Here is a 27,962-nt window from a genome sequence, read left to right as displayed (position 1 = left end):
TGGTGAAAATTTCTGCCATGTTTTCTGCTTGGAGGTGATTTCTTACGAATCGGATCGACAATAGTAACATATTGAATATATTTGTTTCATTACAAGAAGACGTGATGGCTTCTAAAGAGGGACCTGTTGTAACTGGCACTGATGGTACTGATTTTATGCATAGACAACGCGTTGCATCACAATATTTGGCCAGGTAATGCGATGTTCACTCACCTCCGCTGTGTAGGTAAAAATTACGGCTTGAGAATGATTGTCTTATTTTGTGTTTCATGCCTTAATATTTTCTTGTAGAGTGAAGTCTCGCTCACCACTCATTAAATGTATTACTTGTTCTAATTCATAAACCCAGGACACAAGCAGGCACGGTAGAAGTTATGCATGTGCAAGGGCAGTGTGGGAGACCGGGGGGTTATTTCTTGAACAGTGAGACAGTCAAGGGCATCATGCTAAAATGATGCCACTTTGATTGCCCACACCTGAATATTATTCTAAGCCGGAGTCCATAGTCACATATAAAGAATAAACATGTATGATAATGGAGTGAAACTGCCCTCCCCTCTGCTATTTCAGTTGAAATGTGTACAAAAAAAGATACAGAAAGCAACTACAGGCTGTCTTATCATACATGAAATAAAGTTTAAAAGGAATTTTACCCCTTTTAAGGAATGTAGTAGATTTCAGAGCACTTGGTGAACTTTTCTTGGACAAAGTTTCATTTCCACGATGATTGTCTAAAACCGCTATTAGCATTTTTATTGCCAGTAATCCTGTGATAAAAGAGAATGTGTTATTGTCTTAAATTGAATGTGGTCATGGTGTTACAATAATTTATTATTTTCAACCATGACATGATCCAATAAGGTTGGAGAAGAATTACTTTTGGTAACAGTTCCTTATATCGGAGACACATTAAAATCTGATATTTTGTGTTTCTCATGGTTCGTACTTACGAATTGTGTATTGCGGAACATAGTTCAAGGTGCCATTATGCTTTTTACATGAAAACTAACACAATTTTTCACAGTAGTTTTTGTTATTCCTTTTTTCGCTTCCCTAACACACACTATGGCAGGAGCACGTTGACTATTGTTGTCGGTATGCAGCGTTTCCAACTTCATTCACCGAAAAATACCTACTATCATGTTCGTCACATGTGCAAATTGCACATTATGCACGGGTAGCTGACTGGTAGCCCCACGAACCATTTCTGATAAGGTTAGGTTTGGTTAGTTTAGGCAAGCATAGTTAAAAAAGAAGGGGGTTGGAAAAACTGACAGGGTGTTACGTCATCAAACATATGGAGCATCTTGTTCACGTAGGTAAGCAATGGCAATTCTACGTCGGTGAGATATTTCTCCTGCAAAATACATGATTTCCTGGTCAAATAGATTCCACGATGAAAGAAAATACCTCGACAAACGTTAGAAACCTTAAAGAAACTCATTTCCATAAGTGGTTTCTTGTGTAAAAATGAAGAAATGTGTCTCCTATATAACGAACTGTTACCTTACTTTTCCCTAGCTCTGCAAGAACAACATAGTTCAATAATTCTTTCTTTTTAAGAATATGTACCGATGTCATTGAACTTTATTGTGAGGATGAAAATAGTGCATAGAACAAAGCAATCTTTTAAAAAATCATTACACATGTTTGTGTTGTTATTTGACATATCTTTGATTATCCTTGAAGCATAAAATTGGATTAAATATTTCGGTACAGTCTTGATATAGAAAATATAACAGGAGGCCAATTCACACACACTGTTTGTTTTGCACAAGGTGAGGTACAAAAATTTTAAAGAAAAAATGACAATGAAGCAGAAACACTGCTTCAACATATGTATAATTCTATTCCTTAAAAACATAATGTCGAAGAAAAGTAAACAGAAATAGCAATGCACAATTTGCCCATCAGCTTTGCTGCCAAAACTGTACATTTCCAGTTTTTAATAGATTTTTCTACCATGTAATATTTGGAAGACTTAATGGCAAAGAAAATATGTTGTGCTCCATTTTTTAAAATAATATTCCCAGCTCAGGTGTATACTCATCGATATTTGGCAGGCTTCTAATGGTATCTTGTTCATTTCAGCTCTCTGAACAAATCCCGGTTGAAGTACTGTATCTTCTTCCATTATCTCCTATTTTTTGTTATGCTTGCAAAGTTGTCCGCAGATATATTGGATCGACTAGATATATTTATTCTTGAAATAGAAGAGCTAGAAGTTCCAAAGGTGAGTATGTGAAAAGTAAATAATACGTGCTATAGCGAGGGGCATCATTAATGTCATTAAAGGTGAATTTAAGCAAGGCATTATTTTTTTCAAAACAATGTTGTTGTACCATTCTTGTGAAGAACTTGCATCTGTTGTAAATTAAATTATCAGTGCTCCATAGCAGTTAATGCATTGTCATTAAATCAAATTCCACATTGCGATAATTTTATAAATTGTATTTATTTCTGTTTTGTCATATTGTGCACATCATTCAAATAGCTATACACATTATAGCCTGCTGTAAATGTTCTTATTGTGTACTAGCCTTCGTAAGTTTTGGTGATGCCAATGTGTGTGGTAAAATTGAGCTGACATTGCACATTTTAAAGTTCTCAGATTCCACTACTGTACTTTGTATGCACATTAAGACAATGCACTGGTTTTAATTATATACGAGGAGTTCAAAGCACAAGTGGCTTAACTACACCTTTCGTGGAAGTGGAGTTTCATGTATAACTTAGAACTGTATCAATGTTTCAGTGCTAGAAGTAAAGATCTAAGTTTCAAATTGTTGCTCATAGAGGCACCACTATGTTTGTTCTTTAACAGCTAAACATAGTATTGAGTTATTTAAGTGTGCCTTTTTCTAAAAAAATGTCTTAAATGGAGTTTCACCACTTGTGCTCTGAACTTCTCATGTATATTTGGTATTAAATTGTTATAAAACTGAAAATCAGAGTAATCTAAAAATACAATGTCATTTTTTTATATTAATGTTTGTACATCAGTGACATTTCAATTCAGAGTCTCTTACGTGAACAGTTTTTTGAGTGAATCTCAGGCCTGTAGCCAGGAATTCCTTGTAGGGGGGCAAAGTCAATCCTAGAGGGGCAAATTTTAATTGATTGTGTCACATTGGCAGATATAGCAGGGTACACAGAGGCACTTGCCCCCTCCCCCAAAAGAGAGAAGCAACAGAAGAGGTATGATATCTTGAAACTCCAACGAACAAAAAAAACTTCGAGCAACATCAAATTGTGATGACCTTTCCAGATTGCCAAAGAATATAAAGATAAAGTTCAACATAAATAGGCTAATCGGGACTGTATCTACTTGATATTTACAGGTCGATAATATTAATAGACGATTAATATCAGGGTGGCGACAGACCTGGAAAACCTGGAAAACCGGGAAAAGTCAGGGAATTTGAGGTGTCAAAAAAAGTCAGGGAAATGTCAGGGAATTTCGTCTTGATTGACTTCGAACAGTCTTTTGACGAAAATTTTTATAACTCTGGCACTATGGGAGCAATCTACTTCGGATAACTTTTGTTTTGCAGCTAAAACATCAGCGCATGCAGCGGTGTACAACTTACAACACCGGACCGAGGAAGGGGGCTTGGGGGCACGTCCCCCGAATTTCAATTGGAAAAAACAAAAATCTGGAGTTTGCCCCCTCTTCTCCCGCTTTTTGGGGAGAAGGCGCAACCTTTAGTATTATTTTCAAAGAATGGACATTTCTCAACAGAATGAAACATGTTTTATGTTCTTGGGTGCCATACAAGTTGAATAATAAGCCAAAATGTGGTGATTATTTTTTTTACGAAATATGTAAGTAATTTGCATTTTTGGAGGAAAATTATTATAACTCGGGCACTAAGGGAGGAATCTACTTCGGATAAGTTTTGTTTTGCAGCTAAAACATCAGAGCATGCAGCGGTGTACAATTCAGAATGCCGAACCGAGTAAAGGGGGTTTGGGAGGAGCGACTACCGAATTTCAATGAAAAAAAACCAACAAAAATCTGGAGTTTACCCACTATTCTCCCGTTATTTGGAAAGAAGGTGCGAACTTTAGTATTCTTTTTAAAGAATGGATATTTCTCAAGAGAATGAAACATGTTTCATGTTCTTTGGTGCCATACAAGTTGAATAATATGCCAAAATGTGATTTTTCTTTTTTTATGAAAAATAGGTAATTTGCATGTTTGGAGGAAAATGGTTATAACTCGGGTACTATGGGGACAATCTACTTCGGATAAGTTTTGGTTTGCAGCTAAAACATCAGAGCATGCAACAGCGTACAATTCAGAACACCGAACCAAAGAAGGGGGGTTTGGGGGCGCAACTACCGAATTTCAATGAAAAAAAAAACAAAAATCTGGAGTTTACCTCCTCTTCTCCCGCTATTTTGGGGAGAAGGCGCAAACCTTAGTATTCTCTTCAAAGAATGGACGTTGCCATAGAGATTGAAACATGTTTCATGTTCTTTGGTGCCATACAAGTTGAATAATATGCCAAAATGTGATTTTTCTTTTTTTACGAAAAATAGGTAATTTGCATGTTTGGAGGAAAATGGTTATAACTCGGGGACTATGGGGGCAATCTACTTCGGATATGTTTTGTTTTGCATATAAAACATCAGAGCATGCAACAGCGTACAATTCAGAACGCCGAACCGTGGAAGGGGGTTTGGGGTGGTGCGACCCCCGAATTTCAATGGAAAAGACAAAAATCTGGAGTTTGCTACATTCTTTTCAAAGAATGGACATTTCTCAAGAGAATGAAACATGTTTCATGTTCTCGGGTGCCATACAAGTTGAATAATAAGCCAAAATGTGAAACTGTTTTTTACGAGAAATAGGTAATTTTCATTTTTGGAGGAAAATTGTTATAACTTGGGCACTATGGGAGCAATCTACTTCGGATAAGTTTTGTTTTTCAGCTAAAACATCAGAGCATGCAACGGTGTACAATTCAGAATGCCGAACCGAGGAAAGGGGGTTGGGGGAGCGACTACTGAGTTTCAATTAAAAAAAACAACATAAAAATCTGGAGTTAACCCCCTCTTCTCCCACTATTTGGGAAGACGGTGCGAAATTTAGTATTCTTTTCAAAGAATGGATATTTCTCAAGAGAATGAAACATGTTTCATGTTCTTTGGTGCCATACAAGTTGAATAATAAGCCAAAATGTGTAAGAAACTCTGTTCGGAAATGTGGCATGGATATGTTGCGGAGGGGGGGGGGAGAGCTTGGCCATCAACATGAATTTCCCAGGCTTGCTCCAGACCTGTGTCAGAGTTTCCACCCAAACATAAGAGTATGAAGGTCCAAAAAGCACATTCATTTCGTAATCAGCACCATGATACCATATGGTATCATCGGGCCAGTACGACCTTACCCTGATGATACCATAATGGTTGGTATCATTGGAGGAGTAAAGGTTAAGCCTCTAAATATTATGTGGTGAAAAATGCATTGAATTATCATTTTTTCTTGTCCGTATGGGAGTAGTAAGGGAACTTGTCAACAGATGGAGGGGATAAGAGCTGGTGGCGCCGTCCGATAGTTGTCGGACGTCGTAGTAAGGCATTTTGTTGGGCAAACTGAAGGAACATGGAAACAAATATGTTCCATTGATACATACGATTTTTGTCGAGTATCACCACCCGACAAAGTATCTCACTACACCATGCGACAGAAATTGCATGGACTGAAACATCCAACAAAAATCGCATGCATACACAAGAAGAGCTTTAGACTGCAAATATGCTGCTGGAATTTTATTACTCTTCTGGCTCACTTCACATTATTTAATGTAGCAGTGCTTACGAAGGTTTTGTTTCATCATCCTGACGTATTACTGGTTTCGCACAAGTTAACAGACGTTTACAATGACATTTCACTATTCTTACATATCAAGAAAAACCCAACCAAATGGGATATATATTGAATACTATCACGAAAAAGTGAAACATAAATCTGCATTGGTGAACGTTATAAAAATTGGCAAGTGCATGCTCCCAACATCAAATTTACTGCAACACTAGTATTGAAATGAAATTAAGGCCACTCTCTGTCCTGTCTGTTTAATCTCGTGAGAGATGGTCTTAAATTTCTCACTGAGTGAAGTTAATGTGCAATATTATGAAATAAAATACTAATAATAAATACGTAAATATTTTAATATCATATTTACTCGAATCATTCAATCATAAAAGCAAATAACTTTCTTCAAGAATTGACTTTTCTCTGCCAGCCCTGCTAAATTTTCACTTTCCATCTACTGATTTATACGAGGGGTGCCCAGAAAGTAATTTCCAATTAGTAGGTACATTGATTTTTTGCAAACGCCAAAACTGTTAAAAATGGTAATTGCTGCAAAATTATGTTTAGGAATGTGCAGTGATGTCTGGACACATTTTTCGCCCATTCGAAATATCGGAATAATGCGAATTTGGCAAAAAATGGGAATTGTAGGCATTTTAGCAATTTTTTTAAAAGAAATGTCCTAAAACAATGAAAAATTCCATGAAATCCAACATCCTTGTCTTTTCTAGGCCATGTTTGTCTACAAAGAACATGCAAGTTTTCCAACATTTTACTCAAGAGTAAACTATAGAGTTATACGTACGTGAAATGATTCCGACAGCCACATTAAATCATATATTTCCCACGATTTTTTCAACTTCTATCAAAACCATTTGCATCACAGAGCAAAGTGGCAAGGTTCTAACAGGAGATCGAGTGCTTATCTACCGTCACACGGGAGCAGCATCTTCAGTATTTGTCGCACGAGATATGTTTTGAATTACCACGCTAAGTGCGTTCTATCGGCATTTCTCGATTGAGTAATAATGGAGCTCAGTCGTTAGGGCATCTGACTACTATGCGAGAGACCCGGGGTCGATCCCCAGCAGGGGAGAACCGGGATGTTTTCCACCTATTCAAACTGCTCCGGTGCCCACCCAGCATCATACGAAGCTGGTACCTTGAGGAAACTTTGAGGGATAAAGGCAGCCAAGAGTGTGGTGCTGATCACATCAGCCCCACTTTCAGCCGTGATCAAGAAAGTGTGGGGCCCTAACTCCAGACCAAAATTTCATTATCTAAAATCCTTCCCTTAAAATTAATAAAGGGGTATTTAAAATAACTTTCAAGATATCAAACTCTCGCGAAGAGGCATAAGCCATGTGACTTACAATTTGAAACAGTAGTTTAAAAACACCATGAAGGTATAATTTCAGATATTTGCCAGAAAATGCGCTAAAATGAAAATGTGAATTTTGGGAAAAATTTTCGGCATAATCACCACCGTTGTTCTGGCATGTGTCGCACCATGGCACTAAATTTTGTATGCCCATGGTATATGTGTGTGACACCAAAGAGTGAAACAATCTCTACCGCAATGTAGCTGTTAAATCCTTGCCTTGACAGAAACCTCTTCAGTTAAACAAAGAGATGAAAGTAGGTACATTCAAGGCCAGGGCTTTACAGGGAGTGGTCCAAGTTCTCTCACCTGAAGTGATGCAAAGGGCCCGTGTGTACTCAGCTCTATGGGGTTGTGCACATTCGATTGGCCTTCCGTGAATTGTCTGCACCATCGTCTGACCATCCTATCACTCACGACGTCCGGTCTGCACAACTCACACGATTGCTCTGTGCCAAATTCTGAGCGTGCAATGTAGGCTACATCGCAGTCGGTGGGAGACTGTATGAGAGCTGCAATCTTTAACCTAGAACTGTCCTAAACCGGCTACATTCCAACTGTACCAGATTACAGCTACATGCCACTTCTTCCTGCCTGTATGTGTGTGTGTCGCTCTCCGACCACGAGTGCTGCGTATAGGCACCATTGGAGCTTTTCCAGGATGCCCCTCGTATATGAACTTTCAGAAGCTTTAATTATTAGAGTGTTCCCGTTTTAATGTGTTGGTTAGCTAAATCAGGTACCTATACAATGCAATTCTATAAATTCCTTGATATCCCATCGATAATGTAAGGAAATATGACACTTTCTTTTGTTAGATTCAGTTGTTTCTAGTGTTGCCCACGAGACGAGACGAGACTTTGGTCTGTCCCGTTCCGTCTCGTCTCGAAAATATTTGTTTGTCCCATCTCGTGTCCCGTCTCGAAGGGTTCTGTCTCGTCTCGTCCCGTCTCGTTTTGTCCCGTCTCGTCTCGTAAAAGTGATCCGGGATATCATGCCAACAAAAGTCAAAAGTAGCAGAAACACGAAATATTTTTCCGGAAAGTGGGATAAAGCTCTGCGTGGTGAGAATATATAAGGTTCGTTAATCGTGAGGACATTAATATTAAAAATGCAGTTTGTTGGTTACTGATTGCTAGGTACCTTATGAAATCTACCTTGTGGCTTTTCTCGCTTCATACAACTGTCTATCCATCGTCCATTTATACCAAGTTTGTTAGAACCTGTCCCGTTTCCCGCGCTAGGGATCGCTCGACAGTTTTGGTGCCAATGAGAAACGAGAAAAAAGTCGTCTGCTGGGCAGCGAGGAGCGAATGGAAGGCAGAAGAGAGGAGCTTACGTAGACGTTGTTACCACGTTGCGTATTTTAATTTGCTGCCTGGCTATGGCTTTCCCCAGCACGGAGTTCAGGCAGTCTTCAGCAGCAACACCGCTTGGTTTATGCTAGAAAAGCCAGCGATCAGCTACCGCGGGAAGCCAGAAGCACGGTATAAGTGAGAGCTCTTTTTCATTACTGCTATACCTTTTGGAAGTCTTGAAATGTTTTCCAATAGACCTTCTTTCTTTCTGACTGTCGAACTTCCGTGCACTATGAAATGTACATTTTTTCTTTAAATTCTAAGCTTGGCGCTGAGGAGCAACAAAAAAGTTTTTAAATGTGTAGTACGAACACAAAAGACTATTTAAAATTTCAATATTTAGTATATTACAAATAGAAAGCATTTATTGTTCTTAATATTGTTAAACATCTTCTATGACATAAGTTTCAAAAAGTGTTTCTTTGTGATATTGTGCTGTTTCTTATGCTCAGCTTATGACGCACATACTTCTTTGTTTTCCATTTAGCCTCTAAGTCCGGTACCACCACCGCTTGATCTACATGTAATTTATCCTTCGGCAGGCACGCATCTAGAAATATATGTCGGGGGAGGGTGTCTGAGCCAAGTGTTTCAGAAAAAATGATAATAATAACATTAACGACAACAATTAAGTAAATGTTTAAATTAATGCATTAATATAATTCATAGGTCTATTCACTTGAATATGTAAATTAATCAATTCTATTATTGTTATTGCATGACATGTTACAAAGATGGTAGAAGAACAGTAATGTAACAGCACAAATATTAGCTAATATCTAGCTTACGTGTAGTTAAGATCGTCAAAATCTGCATAAAAACAGCTGTCCTGGCAAGAAAATTAATGTCAAAAAAGGTGATGAATTGAATATATGCTGAATAACAAAAAAATATGTTACATCCAGTTGACGAAAAATAAAGTTCCTGATTAATATTTTATGCTCATTATTATAAGTAGTAGCGTGCATAAAACTTCATTGATACTGTCATTCAAAGCAGTATGATCCCAATAGATCCTTGTTTTCTAGTACGTTCGGCAGGAATATGTAACCCTCGATTATGCTAAACAAATATATTTTTTGTTTAGCTAGAGCAAGGCCCCAGGAGGATGCAAGAAGCCTTTCCTGCAAAAGTGTATGTTTTTCGAAGCGAAGAAACGTGACAAAACCACCACGTATGGAAGGCAAACCTGCATTAATTTTATATTGCACGTTTACAGAGCCGTGCCTCCTGAAGTTATAAAAATCCCAACTTCAATGATTATTTTAGACATGCTATAGTTGAAAAACATATGTTTAGATGCACCCAAAGTGCATCATTAACAGATTATGCTTATAACGTGTTATTGGAATCAACATATTTGTGTAAATTGGGTGCCTCCCCGATGGCGTAGTAATAACGTCGAGGTCTTGTAATGAAGGGTTCTCGCGTCGATACTCAATGGAGGCACGAAGTGGATCGGATCGCAATTTGAACTGTAGGTCGGTTCGCGATTTAGCCTATTTGCGAATCAAGTGGACTTAAAAAAAACAAAAAAAAAAACAATATCAACCTTAAGAATATTAGAATAAACTAATTCACCCGCAGGTATGTCAAATTTCACATATCCTTCTTCATCCTCGTACTTCCTGCAATACTCTTGTGTTGCATCCCACCAGGTGCGAAAAATGTGAAGTTATTATTTCCCCGTACTGCGTTATTTCCTTTCATAACAGTAAGGCTAAATTCTCGTTTTATCTGAACTTTTAAAAAATGTGCAAAATACGTCTCTATCTTTAAACAACCACCCTTTCCCATATATGTGTAAAATAATCCCACTCTGTCTCAGAAAACCTCTTCCTACGATCAAATGAAGGAAACAACTCTCAAGTCTCAACAATTATAAATTTTTGCTTAAATTTCCTATCATTTATACAAACAGTAGCACATATCACGTCCTTTGGTGAACACTGTCAACAGCTAATGTTACTTTCCTCGTCTTAATAAATTTACTTCCAACCAGTGACGGCGACAGGGAAATTTGACTGGGGGGGGGGGGAAGGCTGGCAACAAAATATTGTAAGGGGGCAGTCACATTAAAACGCCCGAAAACACTACACATATATACTTATATAATAATAATAATAATAATTATTATTATTATAATAATTATTATTATATTCATGAATGGTGTTTTGTGTGTGTCTTTTATTTAGAGTGGACGTTTACTGCCTAAATTTACTTCTTGATTACGAGTTTATCTCCACATGATTCGTTTTAATAAAGATATTAATTCTTTTTTATTGGTAAGTTGCGTTCTCTCTAGTGGTCTATTTCAGTATTGAAAGACATTCATAATTTTATAATTCATCGTCTTTCTTGAGATGAAACTACTGATATAAATATTTAAGTTATAAGATAATAATATAAATGATGAAAATAATGCTTCTAAGAGTTTAATTTTCTTGCAAAATAAACGTGACGTTGGAAGAAATGAATCTTCTTAAGTATTAGAAACAATGTGAGGCACTTAGTGAAGTGCAATTCTCCTGTAGGAGAATTCTGCTCTATGTGCTTTGGAGAACTTATTGCGCACCTTCGGTACGTCCAGGACTTGACATTTCTTCTCAATGGCAAGAACAGCCAAATGAGGCAGTTTGCATCCAGCATCCTGTTTCGAGAAAGCCTTTTCAAATATTTTAAGAACAACCATCTTCGTAACGCTGAAGAGTTTTGGGCAAAATTTGTGTTTCACCTTTCAGGAAATGTTATCACAGGATAAAAAATCAGACAAAGGTTACAGTTATCTCATAATTCAAGAAATATTCCGACCCTGGCAATACTTACTCTTCCTCTACCACTTCAACGTATGTCTGTGCTACCCAATTACAGGCACCTATGGAGTTTGTGGGAAGAAGTTCTTCGATTTTGATATGTACGAGAAAGAGCGAACCTGTATCTAATGATCGAAGAGAGAGGCAAATCCTAATAAGCGTTCTTTTACCTGCCCGCGATATGTTTTGAATCGAATTTTAAGTGTAATTTGCATTTTAAGGTTCACGGTCAATACATTTCCAAATAATATCCCCTCATTAGCTTCAAGAGTATCGAAGAAAGCTCCTTTGTTAAGGTTTCCTCAGACTCATCATCTCGAAATTCAAGTCCCTGAATAGTAAGAAACCGCGATGAATCCACAACTGACATGTAGTGACGAGTTTTCTTCGATCACCTTTGGTCCTGCGTTCGATACCCAATGGAGGCACTTTAAACTATACGTCCAGTCCCGATTAGCCTTACTGTGCATAAAGTGGACTTCAAAAGCCAAATCAACCAACCAACCAAATCTTGAATCAACTTTGAATGTCTTAATAATTAGCGTTGTCACTAACGACCACGATTAGAATAATTTGCCCGTACTACAGATGATGTCTTGTGGTCCTGAAAATATTCGCGATGTTTTAAAATCATCCACATTCAACACTTTTTCCCAGTTCTTAAGACTGGTTAAAACTTAGGTTAATCTCGGCTATTACCGGACATAAATGAATGAGAAATCACCTATGCCCAGGTCGGCGCTCGAATCTTGGACGAAACAAATTAATATTTGTTAATCAAGTTGGTATTATAAGCAGGAATACATATACAAGAATATCATGCAGAATACACCACTTTGAAAAGGTGAAAATCGTCATACTCTTATAAATGAACTCTCTTATTATTCGATATTTAATTAACTTCAGTTGGGGGAGCCGGGTGGTGGGGGGAAGTTTCTGACATGGGGCGTTCCCCTGCCCCTCTGGTGTCGTCACTGCTTCCAACCCTCTAATAACTTCGCTGCTGATAGCCTCACCTTCGAAATGGAAGCTTGTGTGTCGGCGAATAATACAAAGAACTTGTGTTCACTGTCCCTCTTTCTTCAAAGTCTGCCGTTTTCCTTTTCAGCTTTTCCTGCAAAACTTCCTGTCAGCAAGCAAACCAAATTACAGAATTTTTATTGCCCCTCCCTTGCATCAACTTTCATTCCTACTTTAGGCCTGGATTTATGGCACGTACCCGCTACTGCAGGTCAACCTCGCCCTATGTTTGGTGTTTGCCCCCTGAAGCAAAGGTGTCCATTGTTCAAAGCGAAACCTTTGTCAGTGGGGAACGGCGAAAAATAGTCTCGGAATACACCCTGGTCGTAAACAAGCTCCCGCCACCCTGACATTGATGTCAGCTTCCCTCTGAAGTTCGATAAAACTACTTTGTGAAAAGGCTAAATTTACAGAATAAAAAGAACAGCTACAACATTCCTTCATCTGATTTATAGAAAGGCTAATCGGGACTGGACCCACAGTTTAAAGTGGGGTTCAAATCACAATGTGCCTTCACCGGGTATCGAACCTGGGACTCCTTGGTTACAAGGCGACGATGCTACCACTGTACCATCGGGGAGTCCCCTCATAGAACAAAGTTTCCTTCTACGACGATTATACAGAACTTAGTCCACTTCCTTTATTTGAAATCTATTCTATATCAGGCTCAGTATTTCGTTATTACAATCCAAGGAATAGTATTCTTCTTAAATAAGAAATAAAGAAATTAAAAAAAAAAAAACATTGGAATAATCTTCAAACGAACGTAAAAAAATCGAATCCAACCACCTGCAGAATGCCTGAGGGAAACAACAAGAATTTTCTCAACAAAGACATATCCGAAATTTCCATAACATTCTAATAATTTCGCAACCCGTGCAAATAATCATGTGGTAAAATCTTGTCGTGGTTCCCTGTAAACACTAAAATCACCAAATTACTTCTTTCCATATTTCACGTATTTTCTCCTCCTCTTTAGCTCTCAGCTGTTCGGAGTGGGATAATGCAAGATTATTTGTCCCTAATTATCTCCTTCTCTTAGTCTTGCTTATATCTTGGACTCCATAATAACTTTCCCAACAACTCCTTATCAATTTGTACTGCCATGTTTCCTACAGTGCTTTTCCTACTTCCTAATAACAATAACTTCTGTACACCCTTTGATGTAAAAATTAAATAATAAAAATAAACCATATCCGTCGGTCCGTTTATCTTTCCAACCTATAGAGCTGAGACTATTTTTACAAGATAAACCTCGGACGCACACATTCCACGATCTTTTGGCCCCTCCTTCCACCTTCTCTACCTGCCCTTTTACTTGATGTTATTCAGAATTGTATTAGTATCTGGAGTACTATCTTAACATAAAGTTATTTTTTTAAAAAAATGGGGAGTAACGCTGTGTTTCGAAAGAGTATAGGAAATAAGTTTAGGTATTCATTCATGCCTCTCTCTAGAATAGTCTTCTTATTTTGACTTAACACACGCTTATCAACGTTTCTAATTGAAATACTTTATTCCAAGCAAACAAGTATTTGCAACTGATTAAAAATTTTGCTTTTATTTTTTCGAGACATTCGAGACGAGACGAGACTTTTCAAAAGCCATCCCGTCCCGTCTCGTGTCTCGTCTCGAAAACGAGACGAGAAAGGCATTCCGTCTCGAATTTCAAAAGGCTTGTCCCGTCTCGTGTCTCGAAAACGAGACGAGACGGGACATGTCCCGTCCCATGAGCAACACTAGTTGTTTCACTTATATGCAAAAGTTAAATTGTTTGTTTTACAGAGAAGAGAGAAGTAGCTTTATGCATTGAAAAATGAGTCCCCACTCATAGTTTTTGCAAGCAGAGGGTTCCAAACCTCAGTGGAAATATCAACATATAATACCGAGATTGTATAAGGAGACTGATAAATTACAAATTGTATTTCTTAATCAATCACTCTTCACTCTTATCTCATTTAGTCGTAACTTTACAATAAGCAAATATGTTATTTTAAACTTAGTGCGTATGACAAAATTCCATAATCTTTCCTTAGCTTGTGAATTGTAATAATTTTCCAAATTCACTATTTTGCAGTTTGAATTCAAGTCGTAGAGAATAGAGAAATTAAGTCAATTTAATAGAAGATAATATTCATACTTAGCAAAACCATATGTGGATCTGTATGAGTTTATTATTTCCATTTGTAAAAACATCGATTTAGTTTAGTTTGTAATTGTCAGAGGAAAAATGTAAATTTTGTCCTGGAAAACCTGGAAAAGTCAGGGAATTTCATTTCTGCTTGTTTGTAGCCACCCTGAATATGTACAACAGCTTTGGGCCTCTCTGCAGAACTGATTAAGGGAGAGCCCTTCATAAATCGTGCTTCATAATGTTTCCCTCTTGTTTCCAGTATGCAAGATTTTTACGTAAAAGGAATCTAACAAGAATCCAACACCACCATTGTGTTGTGTTATGGAAGAAAAATCGAATTAATTAAATAATAATGGTTATATATTAATATTATCTACACTTGGATGAATTGTGTAAAAAAATTGTAATATATTTTTTTTGTACTTGCTAAAACATGGGTCTCTCAGTCCACCACGGATTCTATTTCCTTCAAAGGGGAGACTCTTGCATCACTACATACAATGTTTGCCTACTGGTTACGTTAACCATTTTCCAAAATATTGTGTGAATTGTATTATATTATAGGTGAAAGACATGTGTTTGACACCTGAGAAACAAATAGGAATCCCTTGATTGGTCAATGGCTTCTTGGATTACAGTGACTTCCTTAATATTTCGTATTAAGTTTCAAAGAGAAATTGATTTAATAGGGCGCAAATAATTTTACGGGGTGCCATGGCATTCTCTTTAACATTTTTTTTTTCATATAGATCGTTTGGCTCCCAGGGCAGACTCCCGCCGCCCCATAGCTATGGCTCTGAACTTGGACTATAAGAATAGCAGAGATTGCAAGCGAAGCAAGCAATTTTACGAAATGTATTTTTATTTGTATAAAATTTGAAATCATAGGGCCAATTGCCCCTCTGTGTCCCCTGCAAGTGCCCTTGGCCATCTGGAAGAGAAATGCAAGGAACACCTGAAAACTAATTCCATGTTGAGTATCCATTTGTCCTGCTATTCTTAGATTCTCCGAGTCTTGTTTTTTTACTTCAATGTTTGCTTCCCCTAGAATGGACTTCCGTCCAAGGTCGGCGGGGACAATGCTCCCTGACACCCCCTCTCCTCTGTGGTTGCGACACTGTTTGTGAGTGTGTCTTCATCAATTTCACGTCATCACTCATTGTTGCGATTAGCTAGAAGTGGCAGAAAAGCAACGCTAAGTAACAAGATTCAAATATCAGCTCCCTCTCTCTACCACATGAATCACTATTACCAAAAGGTAGACTTGGGAAACAAAAAATTAAGCAGTTCAAAGTTCATAGCCACACCTCCAAGAAAAAACATCCAAGCACATTAGGCACTTTAATACAATACTACTCAAAATGTTACAACTGTTCTAGATATTGAAAATTATGAAATAATTTGCCGAAGTCTGAATCTGGAAGGGACCCCCCCCCTTTCCAATCCTGGTACTACATTATATGGAATCTAACACACTTTAATAAATCACCATATAAATAAGTGTCTTTGATATGTTGCTAGAGCAATATAGGATATAATTGTAAAGATTAGTGAGAATTCCGGGTAGGAATGTGTTCTATATTTTTCATGGGGGGGGGGGGGGGGGCAAAGCAGATTCTCACTAGCCACGGGCCTGGTGAATCTTGTTTTCATAAGCATACAATAGTTGGGTCCTTGAACAACTGTACCCCCTCAAGAATTGTGTCAAATTCTTTTTAATTAATAGATTTCTATCTTTTATGTAATATAAAATGTTGAAGGGTGCGGAAGTCACAAATAACCCATGATATTTGATCTCAAAGTATGGCCTGCATAAGTGAAAAATATCCCCTATCTTGTAGCACTTTTGCTATATTTTATTCATAAACACCAGTTGTGTGCGCACACAAATAGTGAAAAAAAAACAACCACAAAACTTAACTCCTAACCAACAAAAATGTTTTTTAAAAAAAGCTTATCTAACAACATCCTACAAACATCAATAAATGTAATACTGCTAACGATAGTTTCACTTCTAGTTTGGTTTGTTAAGCACAATCTATGTTTGATTTACTTTATTTATTAAATTTATTAATTTTTGCCAATATTTTGTGTTCATTAAGTGGTAGGCAACGTCCCATTTGATTTTGTTTTGGATTGTTGTGTTGCATGCTATATTCACTTGCATGAAGCCTTGAGGATGTGCTGCTTGACCATAGGCGTAGTTTTGCCTTTCCGCTTGGGTGGACTAGCTGGGGCTAACTTTATTCATGCTTTTATCCACTACAAGAATCATCACGGGCATTCTCCTTGGGAAACAGGTGATTCCCACATCATCTTATTTAAAAGGAATAAATACGCTATTATAGATGGTTGTAAATTTATGAAAGAACACATTTCTTCTTTAGAATAAAGAAGGTATAATTTTAATTTGTGATAATATTAATGGGTAATCCTGTGGTACTGAGCAAATTACAGTAGTGGCATTAATTCTGGACACTTTTAGTAAAATGTTATTTTTTTAAAATCTCGATTGTAAAAACTATATTCTGTATAGAAATATTAATCAAGTTTAAATGACATCGTTCAGTAACTTCAATAATTGCATCTGAGTGCAGCATTGTAGCCTGATTATTATTGTTATTTTCAACCAACAGAATGCTTGTGTGCGATTGTTGTATAGGAGGTCAACTGTGAGCATCATTCAGTAACTTCAAGAATTGCATCTTACTGCAGCATTGTTGTCTGATTATTGGTATTTTCTGTACTGTACTGTGGGCCAAGTGTAAGCTTCATTGTTTACAGCAGTTGTGAAGTGAAAATCTTTTAGGTTCTGTACGTACGTACGGTACGTAGAGCGAGTAGAAAAGTGATCTTTTTTTACCAATATACAATGTATGCTTATAATTGGACTTTATTTGCTTAATCAAGGCCACCCGCAAGATTTTTCTCAGGGGGAAGGGGAAGGGCAGCAGTACTTAAAGTGGAGGAAAGGTGGGGTGATGCTTTTCTTCAGTTTAGAGAATTCTCATATAGCATTCACACCACTAGGATAATTTGCCTAGGCACTTAATCTGCTGGCCATGTTTTCACGCTAGAATTTCAAAATTTGAAATGTATGAAGTTTTTCCAGATATCTCCACCCCCTCTGCAGGTGCCCTTTTGCTTAATATCTAATCAAACAGAAACCAATGCCATTCTAAGTTTCGTTAATTCAAATTATAGTCCACTACAGCCTATTGGCAAATCAGAAACCAAATAAGAATGAACAGCAACGTATAAGTTTTGCTAACATTTATTGAGAAGCGACGTATCAGAAAAAAAATACTTAACAAAATCATGTGTGTTTTTACAAGGTGACCAAAAAAGTTATTGCCGTTCTAGAGCAGTGATTGATAAAGAGCAATACAGTGGACGGTAAGTACCTCCATCAGCATCCAACACCTTTTGCCAACGTTCCTGCAGCTGCACAATACCCTGGTGATAAAACTCAGCGGGCATGGATGCATAGAAGTCCGTGAGTGCGTTCCGCAGGTCTCCCTCATTTGCGAAGGATCTCCCACGGAGGTGGTTGTGGAGGGAATGAAACAGGTGGTAATCTGTTGGTGCAAGGTCCGGTGAATATGGTGGATGGCACATTGTCTCCCAGCCAAGTTGCTGAAGGGTCTCCCGGGTCCTCTTTGCCACATGTGGCTTGGCATTGTCGTGCAGGAACAGCACACCCTTGGGATTCACCAATGCCAGCTCCTTCTGCCGCAATGCACAGTGCACCCTTTGCAACTGCTGAGAGTAGAGGTCAGCAGTGATGGTCTGACCAGGTGGAAGGAGCTTATAATGCACCACTTGCCGACAATTCCACCATACAGAGAGCATACATAACCTTTCGTGGGTGCAGAGGTGGTCTTGAGGTGTGAGGAACAGGGTCACGTGGCTACAACCAATGTCTGGTACGCTTGGGAGTGTCATAGAGGACCCACTTCTCGTCACCAGTGAGCAAGCGATCAATTATGGGTGTGCTCAGGTGCCGAGTGAGCAAGGACAAACAGGGCTGTCACTCGTTCCTTGTTGGCTGCCAACAATGTGTGGGGGTACCCACTTGCTTAACTTGTCTGACTTCCCTATCCCATGCAGGTGCAGTCTGACTGTTTCAGCAGAAACATGGAACCTTTCTGCAAGTTCATCACACGTTAGACCACTGTCCTCCTCGATGGCTGCTTTCAGCGCCTCGTCATCCAACACATGTGGTCGTCCACTGCGAGGTTCATCCGAAAGGCTCACGGAATTTCTGGAACCAATGCCTGGCAGTGTTTTCGTTCACGGCATTCTTGCCAAATGCCTGGCAAATGCAGCAACTTGATGCGGCAGCTGACAGACCCACTTTCAAGTCATACAACAAACCCACGCGAACAAGCTCCATTCCATTTCTCTTCGACACTGGACGAGCTGTGACTGCTGTGTGTGTGCAACGTGCCTGTACTACTGACAGTCGATGGTCAGACTAACTCCCGATCGCTTGACAGGCACATGCGTCATTTCGTTTCCTCTCTGTGAGCGCATGATTAATGTGACGTCAAAGACGGCAAGAACTTTTTTGGTTACCTTGTATATGTAGATACGTAAGGGACTCTGAAATTAAGTGCACTAAACTGGAACACTAAGTATTATGATGCTTTCGGATCTTAAGAAATGTCTATTGAAGTGAATTAAGGATATACATAATTACAGACTATTGCAAAATTGAGAACTTCGCAAGTTACTGAATTGTCACTAAAGGTGTGCTATTCTTGGTCTCTATGTAGCCTTAAGGATAAATTCATTTTTTATTAAAAGAATTACCATTTGTGCCTGGAAAGAAGGTCTGAATGAAACAAAATATAAGAAAAGGATGAAGGATATAGAAAGTTGCTATATGTGTGAAATATTGTTTAATTTTTCTGAAATCTTCCCACAAGAGTAATACATAAAAGTTTCATGAGAATTATCTAATTTCTGTGTGCAGTTTCTCTTTCCTTGATTATTTTATGCATATGTCACATGCGTTTGGGGGCTAATGGCTGGTTCTTGGGGGCTTAGCCTCCCCTAGCCCCTACCTAACTTCGCCTATGTGCTTGACACTAAGGTAACAGAGGTACTTTACTTCACCATGACATCTCCATGAGCTAAGAACAAGAGAAAACATTCATAACCATGCATTTTTTTTTACTTTCGAGTAAGGGTACAGAGGGTTGAGCGTACTGTAATAGTTTATTGTACTTCTTTACAACATTTTAACTTGTTTCTATTTTCCTTACAGCCACTATGGTGGGAGTATGCCTGGTGTATAAGCTTAGTGTTGTCCTTTTGGGGCCTCTCGGCCATTCGCAAAAATAAAGTTCAAACCATGCAAAAGTACATGGGTGGTATAGTCCTGTTTGGCATCATTCCTGTACTGTACGCAGCAGTTTATTACTTCAATGAAGCTTGGGAATATATAACTACTGGGGAAAAAGACGAAGTGGAAGTTTGGCAGGTAAGATATTTCATTTTTAACCAGCTTAAGATATTGTTCAGTTTTAGCTGGTAATAGCATGTATATGGTGTGCTTACAAATTGCTGATTGTGTATTCCATATATATACAAGGCCTTTTCAGAAATATTGATTGTTTTGGTTTATTTTTGCTTCTCTGCCACGTTTTGGCAAATTATAAAGATGAGGATGAGAGATTATATGAAAATGGTGAAGGGACTCGCACAAAGAATGCCCATGCCAGATTTGAACTTGAGATCCCTGGCATTGTAGCACTATGCTAAGGAGGTGGACTTTTTCAAAAAGAAATTAAACTTTTGAAACAGTCTCCTAATGGGCATTACTTTGCTAAATTGGAAGACTGAAATGTGAAATATAGAGATTGCCAGAAAATTTGAAGTTGTCAGACTTCTGTTTTTCTTTTACATGCATGCCTGCATTGGTGTTTTATTTATATTATATCTAATTAATATATAATAAATATGTACAATAAATAAGAATTGTTGCAGCAAACCAGATCAGATTTTCAGAATACACCACTGTAAAATAGCTGCCCCCTCTTATTTTATCATACCCCACTTCACCTTTGAAAAGTTTGCGCTTGAAAACTTCCCAACATATATTCATAAAAGAGTCTACAATACAATACTATTTTTCATCACTTGAAAAATTTACTATGCTTATGCTTAATATTTGGAGAGAGTTGAGAATACTGATTAATATGTGTAATTTGTATTGCAAAAATTATAAATGCTTCTTTTAATTTGTTTTTATTTTTCCAGGGCTATCCATATGCTCTTCTTTGGTATGCTTTCATTATTCTGGCAATACAAGTTCACCTGTTCTCATTGTACTTTGCATGGAATTTACTGTCTGCATGGAAAGCTAGGGGTGTGAAGAAGATTCAGTGAATCACCAGTTAAAGTTTCCTGATTTTTTTTTTGGTTCTCACCCTGTGTACCCTGTCACACACAGAAATCCCCCAGGTGATGGTTGCTAAGTGTGTTCCAAGGACCTGGCTTGTGTCTGCAAGTGAATGCAGTTCTCTGCAGAATATTTCATGGAAGACCACACAGAATCCTTTTCTTGGCTGGTGTTCGTGTGTGTTTGCTGTGGGAGATCTGGAAAAAAACATGCAAAAGGTGAAGTGTTTTTGGGTTAATCTACAGGGGCATCTGCTCGATGCTTTATGTTCAGATTTGTTGAATCTAAGTTGTTTTATTTCGTGGGTACGACTTCTTTTACGTTCAAGGTATTGCCAGGCAAACGAAAGTTTTATATTATCCTCTAAATGTGGACCAGTTTTCATCACTGCCATTGATACCTTATTGAAGTATGTTTTTTTTCAAAGTGTTCAAAAAAATCAAGACTCATATTACTCCACACTATTTTTCTTCCTTCCTTTGGGTTTTCATACTTAAAACCTTTCATTTTTTCCTACTGTATCCTTTGTTGCTGTAACATTTATACAATTTATGAATGGAAAGGGAATTATTTTTAAATTAATAAAATGTAATAAGATATAATTGTTGCCTGTAAAGTTATGTTCAAGGCTTAATTTTAGAGCAGTGCTTGTGAAAACGACTCAAATCATTTCCTTAAAACTATTTTAATGATAATGGATTTTAATGTGAAGGTTATAATTAACATATCTTTCCACTGAATTTTGATTCATAAAGAAAAATAATATGTAAAGAGGATAGTTATTTGTTAGACAAAAAACTGTATTTTATAGTTGAAGGAAACATGTTTAAATTTATGTAAGAACGGTTTCATTTACCTAGATTTATGTTGTTCCTTCAATTAAATATTAACAAACTTTGACCATGTTTAAGGTTTTGTGATGTAATGAGAATGTGGGATTGCCCTTGTATAGAAGTGGCAATGGAAATATTTGAGAAAGACATGAACTTGACTAGGGTAGTAAGTTCTTTGTAACCCTCTAAAGGAAGACTGGCAACATAAAAATTTTTTTATGATAAGTCAACCATTTCTCATACAATTATGCAGATTTGTACATTTTGATGTTGTAATATGTTGACAAATTAGAATCATCACGAGAGAAAATCCCATGGCAAAACAATAAAGTACTCATTGTTATGTGTCTTGTGCAGTTCAGTTATATAGATTATGCACAAGTACTTTGCTTTACATCGTAAAATTTACTATGGCAATGTAGTTGCATGTATCTTCTTTCGGTTATCCAAATATTTTGATTGACTGATCCTTGTGGCTGGAAAGTTACAAGTCATTTACCAAGTCATGGTAAATTTTGATCTCCTGCATAGCCTGATGGTTAGCACTCTTGCCTTTGGTGCAGGTGGTCCTGGGTTTGATTTCTGGTGGGAGCCTGCAAAATTTCGGTTCTGACCCATCATTGTGAGGCAACTGGGGATGTTGCTGACCATGTGTCACCCATTGAAAAGCCACTCTGACAGGTCCTGACTGTTAGAAGGCTGTTACATCATGGAGTTTAGTTCTAGTTCATGGTTAAAAATATAGCCTTATCTTAACTGTTGTCTTTTCAATCCTGATTAGGGATAGAGGTCAATCTAAAAATTTCGATAATGTGTGACAAGTATTGTCATAATTAATGAAAAGGAAATAGTTCACAGGTTTTTTTATCTATTTTATCACACCCAAACAAATTTTCTATTTATAATAGGCCCAGATCTAAATAGCTGTGCACCATGGGCATAGTAAATGTTGATGCCAACTCCCCATTGTATTGGAAACTGTAAATAAATCTGTACTCATTTATAAATCCGGGCCTACTCGGTACCTATTTGCATGACCTAATGAAATTTGATTGTTACATGTGATAAATTGTTACCATTCGTACATAGGATAAACTTATCTTCTACTGAATGTTTTGTTCTTTGTTGTAGGATTCAGACGAAGGTATTTTCCTAAAGTATTTGTTTCCACAAATTTGTTATGAATGGCACATGTAAAGATGAAACTGAAAATTATGCAAAAGATAAGAAATATGAAGATTAGTTAGTGTTAACAGTTGTTAAATCCTAAGAGTTCCTTGTGATGAAATTATGTTTTTTTGCTATTGTCTAACTCTTAGATACTTCTTGAAACAGACTGTCATTGCGAAATATGCAATTTTTGAATATTGGGAGTATTGAGTGCTTTATGTTGAGAAAATGTTCATAGGAATAGAAATTGCATAAAATGGAAATGAAGTGGTATTTTTATATGCTATTGTTCAAATTTTAAGAGATATAGTGATTGTTAACATGTGTGGCAATGAATATTGAAAATATATAAAAATATATCTATACTACACCAACAATGATACTCCAATAACATTAGTGAAATTTGTGTATGGTTTTGCATTGATGTCTCACCCTCTGCTACTGCTGGTAATGTTCATTATATGTAGAGTTTGATAACCATTGTCTTGATTTGGTATCCCATGGTTTTACATGTGTACTATGTATGTACACATGTGACATAAAAGTTTGCTTGCTTCTTAAAGTTGAGAATAAATTTTGAAGGTGGCTTGGAAAATTTCATTCTTTGGGAAATATTGCATTTGTATTTTAATCATGAAAAAATTGCCATTGAGCATATGATTAAGCTAAAAATTCAAATGTGCAATTTGGATTTGTAATTAGCCCTATGGCCTAAAATGTATGGGTTTCACATGCAAACTAGAATGCTAAAAAATAATTATAACTAACTCTTTGGCATTCCAAAACCCAAAGGTTTAATTCTGCAGCAACACGTTTTCAACCTGTCCATTCCCTGGGCAAGATCGATACACTATTGACTTTCTTATAAGCGCCACACCATCAGGTTTCTCCAACAAGAATCCTGCTAACTTTTCCATCCTCTCCCAAGACCTGCTCACTGGTCTTATTGAGTTTTGGTTTTAATTACAGTTTATGCACAGGAAGGCTAATTGGGACTGGACCTACAATTTAACGTGGGATCTGAATTACTTACTTGTGCCTCCACCGGGTATCGAACCTGGGACCCCTTGATTACAAGGCAATGATGTTACCACTATGCCCTCACTGGTTTTATCAATTTAATTTATTTAGTAATATTAGGAGATGATTAAAGATTTGTTCTTCCTGTTTAACAATCCGGATAGAAACAAGTATAAAAAAACAAAAAAAAAACTTGAAAGGCTGACAACATTTTGAGGCTCATTGTCAGGTGACATATTAATCTGGTATTCTTTAAATCCATCCAGTTCCAGCTAAGTCACTGTACCTCCTTTCTATTATCACATGAAGGGAATGTCTGCTACTTTGTGGCACTGGTATACATTTTTTTTTTGGGAGGGGCTGGAATTGTAAAGGTGGATAGTGCATAGCTGCTTTCTAGGGCTCAGCATACACAGTAAGATGTTTCATATATTTAGATCTTTCCACTCTGAAAAGTGGCAGTTGGAGGTCATTTTAACTACCACTCTGTTTTTTCCCAAATTCTTCACTTTGGATGGGGCTGTACCTCCCCCCCCCCCTATGTACACCAGTGCTTTATGGTGTTTTTCCACTTTGGAAGCCATTATAAAATTCTGTTTTCCTCGAGATTAATTTGGTGCAGTTTAGTCAATCACTTATTTATGGTGAATCATTTTAGCTTTGCCCAATCCATGTGAATGAAATGTCCTAAGTCATCTTGTTAACATACAGATGTTATCCAACTTGTACAAGCAAAATTGTGATACTCTTAATTTTAAATTTTTGCTAAAAAATTGTGAAACACTTATTCTACACATACATAAAAAATAGTTTTATATATATATCAGGAAGATATTCTTTGCATGCAGAAAGGAATGTGTATTGTTGAAGTAAACAATAATTGTCATGCAGTTCTACATATAGGCATCTGTGATAGTATGTGGAGAAATTGAAAATGTTTTTTTTTTAATTATCATTAACATTATCAGCTAACATTTGTTTCAATATAAAATTAAGTTAAGAGTTTGCCTTTTCGTAACCAGTTTGGCTGGTTCACATAAGAATTGTAATTTTACTATAAATATCTATAAAACTAAATTAGAAAAACAAAAAAAGATTGAGAGTAATTTCTGTTGTAGATGAAAATCTGGTTGCAATGATATAGGTAGTTAAAGTGTTATAATAAGGAAGGACCTGATCTAAGCTGCTTGTAACTTCAAATACCTTCGATTTGGGTACAATATAAAACAACTGAGAAAAGGCTATAATGTTTCTGAAATTTACTGCAAATGTTAGTTATAAATATTACTTAATTTTTTCCTCAGTCAATGCTGCACCAGTACTCATGAGGAAAGAACTATCTTCATACTTAAACATATAGTTTGCAGATTTGTTACCTGTTATATTCTACAATATATATCATATAAATGGACAATCATCATGTGATACTCGAACATAATTAATTTTTAAAATGGTTTTACTGGCTTTCATTTTCTTTACTACTTTCTGAAGCTACAATGGAATATTATGCAGAAATGTGAATTTTTGAGAACGTAACAATTGATATTTTAATAGAGATGGTAAAAAAATTGCATTTATATGTGTACTACTTTAATACTATATAACCTTTAAAACTTGGTAGTCACATGCTCAATTTTGTATCTCATTATGATGATTACTCACTATACCAAGAAGAAATTCAAGATGAAAAATTGCATTTGTAAGAATATTGGTTCCGATATAAACATTTGTTAAATTAAAAATATATGCATTAAGAGAAATAAAAAGGCACAAGATTTTCATTTCAGCAGGTAATGTGCATATAGTGGCTGGTATAATGAGCCAAGTTATATATTTAATAAAAATTATTAAACGCACAGCCATGAAAAGCAAAACGAGATTGTCTACTTCGAGCATCAAACCGACCTCTCTCCGGGTCACTTTTGTGTCATCCCTGACCTTTCAAGCAAATACTGTCAGTTTGTATCACGTGGATTACAAAGACCAACTCTACAACCAGTTCTTTCATTCTCTTAAACCTCCGAATACATGGGGTTGTGCTCTGATGCGGCAACAGCGTGAACATCTGCCACCCACCTAATTTCATGGCTGTGCGTTTAGTGTGAAATTATGTTGGTTGCTTCAAGCTTGTCCTTTTAGCGATGGCATTGTTTAAGATTTATGCATAAGGAGGTTGCAAAAATGATTGCAGTCCATCTTTTAATAATTATAGTGAGATTATTACTTTCCTAAGTAGCAAACATGCTAATAATTTCTTGTTTGTTCAACTGTCCAGCAATTACAGTTTACCATGTTAGTGTTGGCAAATGAAGATTTACACAATATATAGCCATTACTTAATCCAATGTATAGCCATTATACGCCAATATATTCTTTCATCTCGTCTGTGTTGAGCCGACACATTGCAAATATAATCTTGGTAGAATTAAAAGTGGGATGAGAGTTCTCGGATCGTGAAATTTGTATCACTTCCATGAAATTAAATAAGTTTTTAGTTCCCTCTTCCAATATGATGTGTGCTTTGCTTGCGAATATTTGGATTCCTACCTCTACATCCCCTCTATGTGCTTTTATGGCAGTGTGCAATAGGGTGACCAACTTCTAGTATTGAATTTACGGAAGATTTAGTCTCAACAAATTTTGCACATGTTTTAGTGGTGCCACTTCACTCCAGCAAATGTTCATGAATAATAAACAAAAGAATAAATTTACATTTGATATAGGATGAGGCAGTCAAACGGGAAGATTTAAAAAATTCACAAAAAATAGAGAGAGCAAATATTATGTATTATGAATGTACTGTACATGAGTCGAAATTACTAATGTACCTGAAAATGTTCATTTTTTGAATATGGTGTCAGTAAGATGGCTTCCTTGGTTTTGCACACATTCTCGGAGTCTCAGAGTAAATCTGCCCATGACGTTGCATAGCATCTCCAACGGGATGTTGTGGATATCTTGCCGAATTCGCTCCTTCAAATCATCCCCGGTTCTTGGAGGGTTGTCCTTGAAAACTTTGGATTTGAGGTAACCCGAAAGAAAAAAGTCTGGAGCTTCAACTCGGGTGAACGGGCAGGCCACGGAATATCACCGAATCTGCTGATGAGACGACCAGGAAACGCGAGTCTAAGCACATCCAAAGACACTCTGGCAGTATGGCTAGTTGCACCATCTTGCTGGAAGCAAGGAGCACACGGGGGTAACTGAAACTCTCGACGGAAAGCGTGTTGATCTCCAACAAAACTATCAGAGTTTTTGTAATGTGCCTTTACAGCAATGTGTGCAACACCAAGGATGCCACCTTACTGACACCATATTCAAAAAATTAACATTTTTCAGGTACACTATTAATTTCAACTCATGTACAGTACATTCATGTTAAAAAAATAACTAATATTTGCTCTATTTTTTGTGATTTTTTAAAATCTTCCCATTTGACTGCCTCACCCTATCAATGCACAGATCACAATGCAAATTAAACATTTACAAATTTGCATGTTTCTTTGTCCTAACCTATATGCATTTTTCCATGGAGCCAAACATCTAGCATCAATCAAGTACTGCAAGATATGACATCACTTTCACCTGCCAAATGCTAAATGTGCAAGATTTTGCAGTCGACTTTAACTTTTGTATATCTCACCGAACTCTCATTGTATAGGAATTAATTTAAATTTTGCGGTCTTCATTGTTAACGAAATATGCAGGAGAAATAGAATGTCAATACAGGAGACCGGAGAATGAATGAATATATATATATATATATATATATATATATATATATATATATATATATATATATATATATATATATAATATATGGAGTTCTCAGGAAATATGGGAGATTTGGTCACCCTAGTGTGCAAGGAGGACAAAAAAATGGGTAGGGAGGGTAGGGTAACTTTTGCTTGTAGTCTTCCAGTCTACTGAAAATATCTGGAATCATTTTGGCATTTTAAAGATTGCAGTCAACAGTGAAAATAATAATATAAATGTTCTC

The 27,962-nt window shown here is 36.9% G+C and overlaps 1 protein-coding gene across 1 annotated transcript; it reads left to right on the top strand.

Moving 5' to 3' along the window:
- Nucleotides 1-8: 8 nt before the first annotated feature.
- On the top strand, nt 9-27,696 carry jagn (jagunal). Its single transcript, XM_083124051.1, has 4 exons — nt 9-193; nt 2,092-2,233; nt 19,803-20,018; nt 20,798-27,696. Exons 1-4 carry the CDS (start codon nt 105-107, stop codon nt 20,924-20,926), a joined length of 576 nt encoding a protein of 191 aa, XP_082980177.1. The 5' UTR covers nt 9-104; the 3' UTR covers nt 20,927-27,696.
- Nucleotides 27,697-27,962: the final 266 nt, after the last annotated feature.

The sequence above is a fragment of the Lepisma saccharinum genome, chromosome 6 (assembly GCF_977018435.1).
Source record: "Lepisma saccharinum chromosome 6, izLepSacc3.1, whole genome shotgun sequence".
NCBI lineage: Eukaryota > Metazoa > Arthropoda > Insecta > Zygentoma > Lepismatidae > Lepisma > Lepisma saccharinum.
The sequence above is the reverse complement of the archived record's forward strand: the minus strand, read 5'-3'. Positions and strand labels throughout refer to the sequence as shown.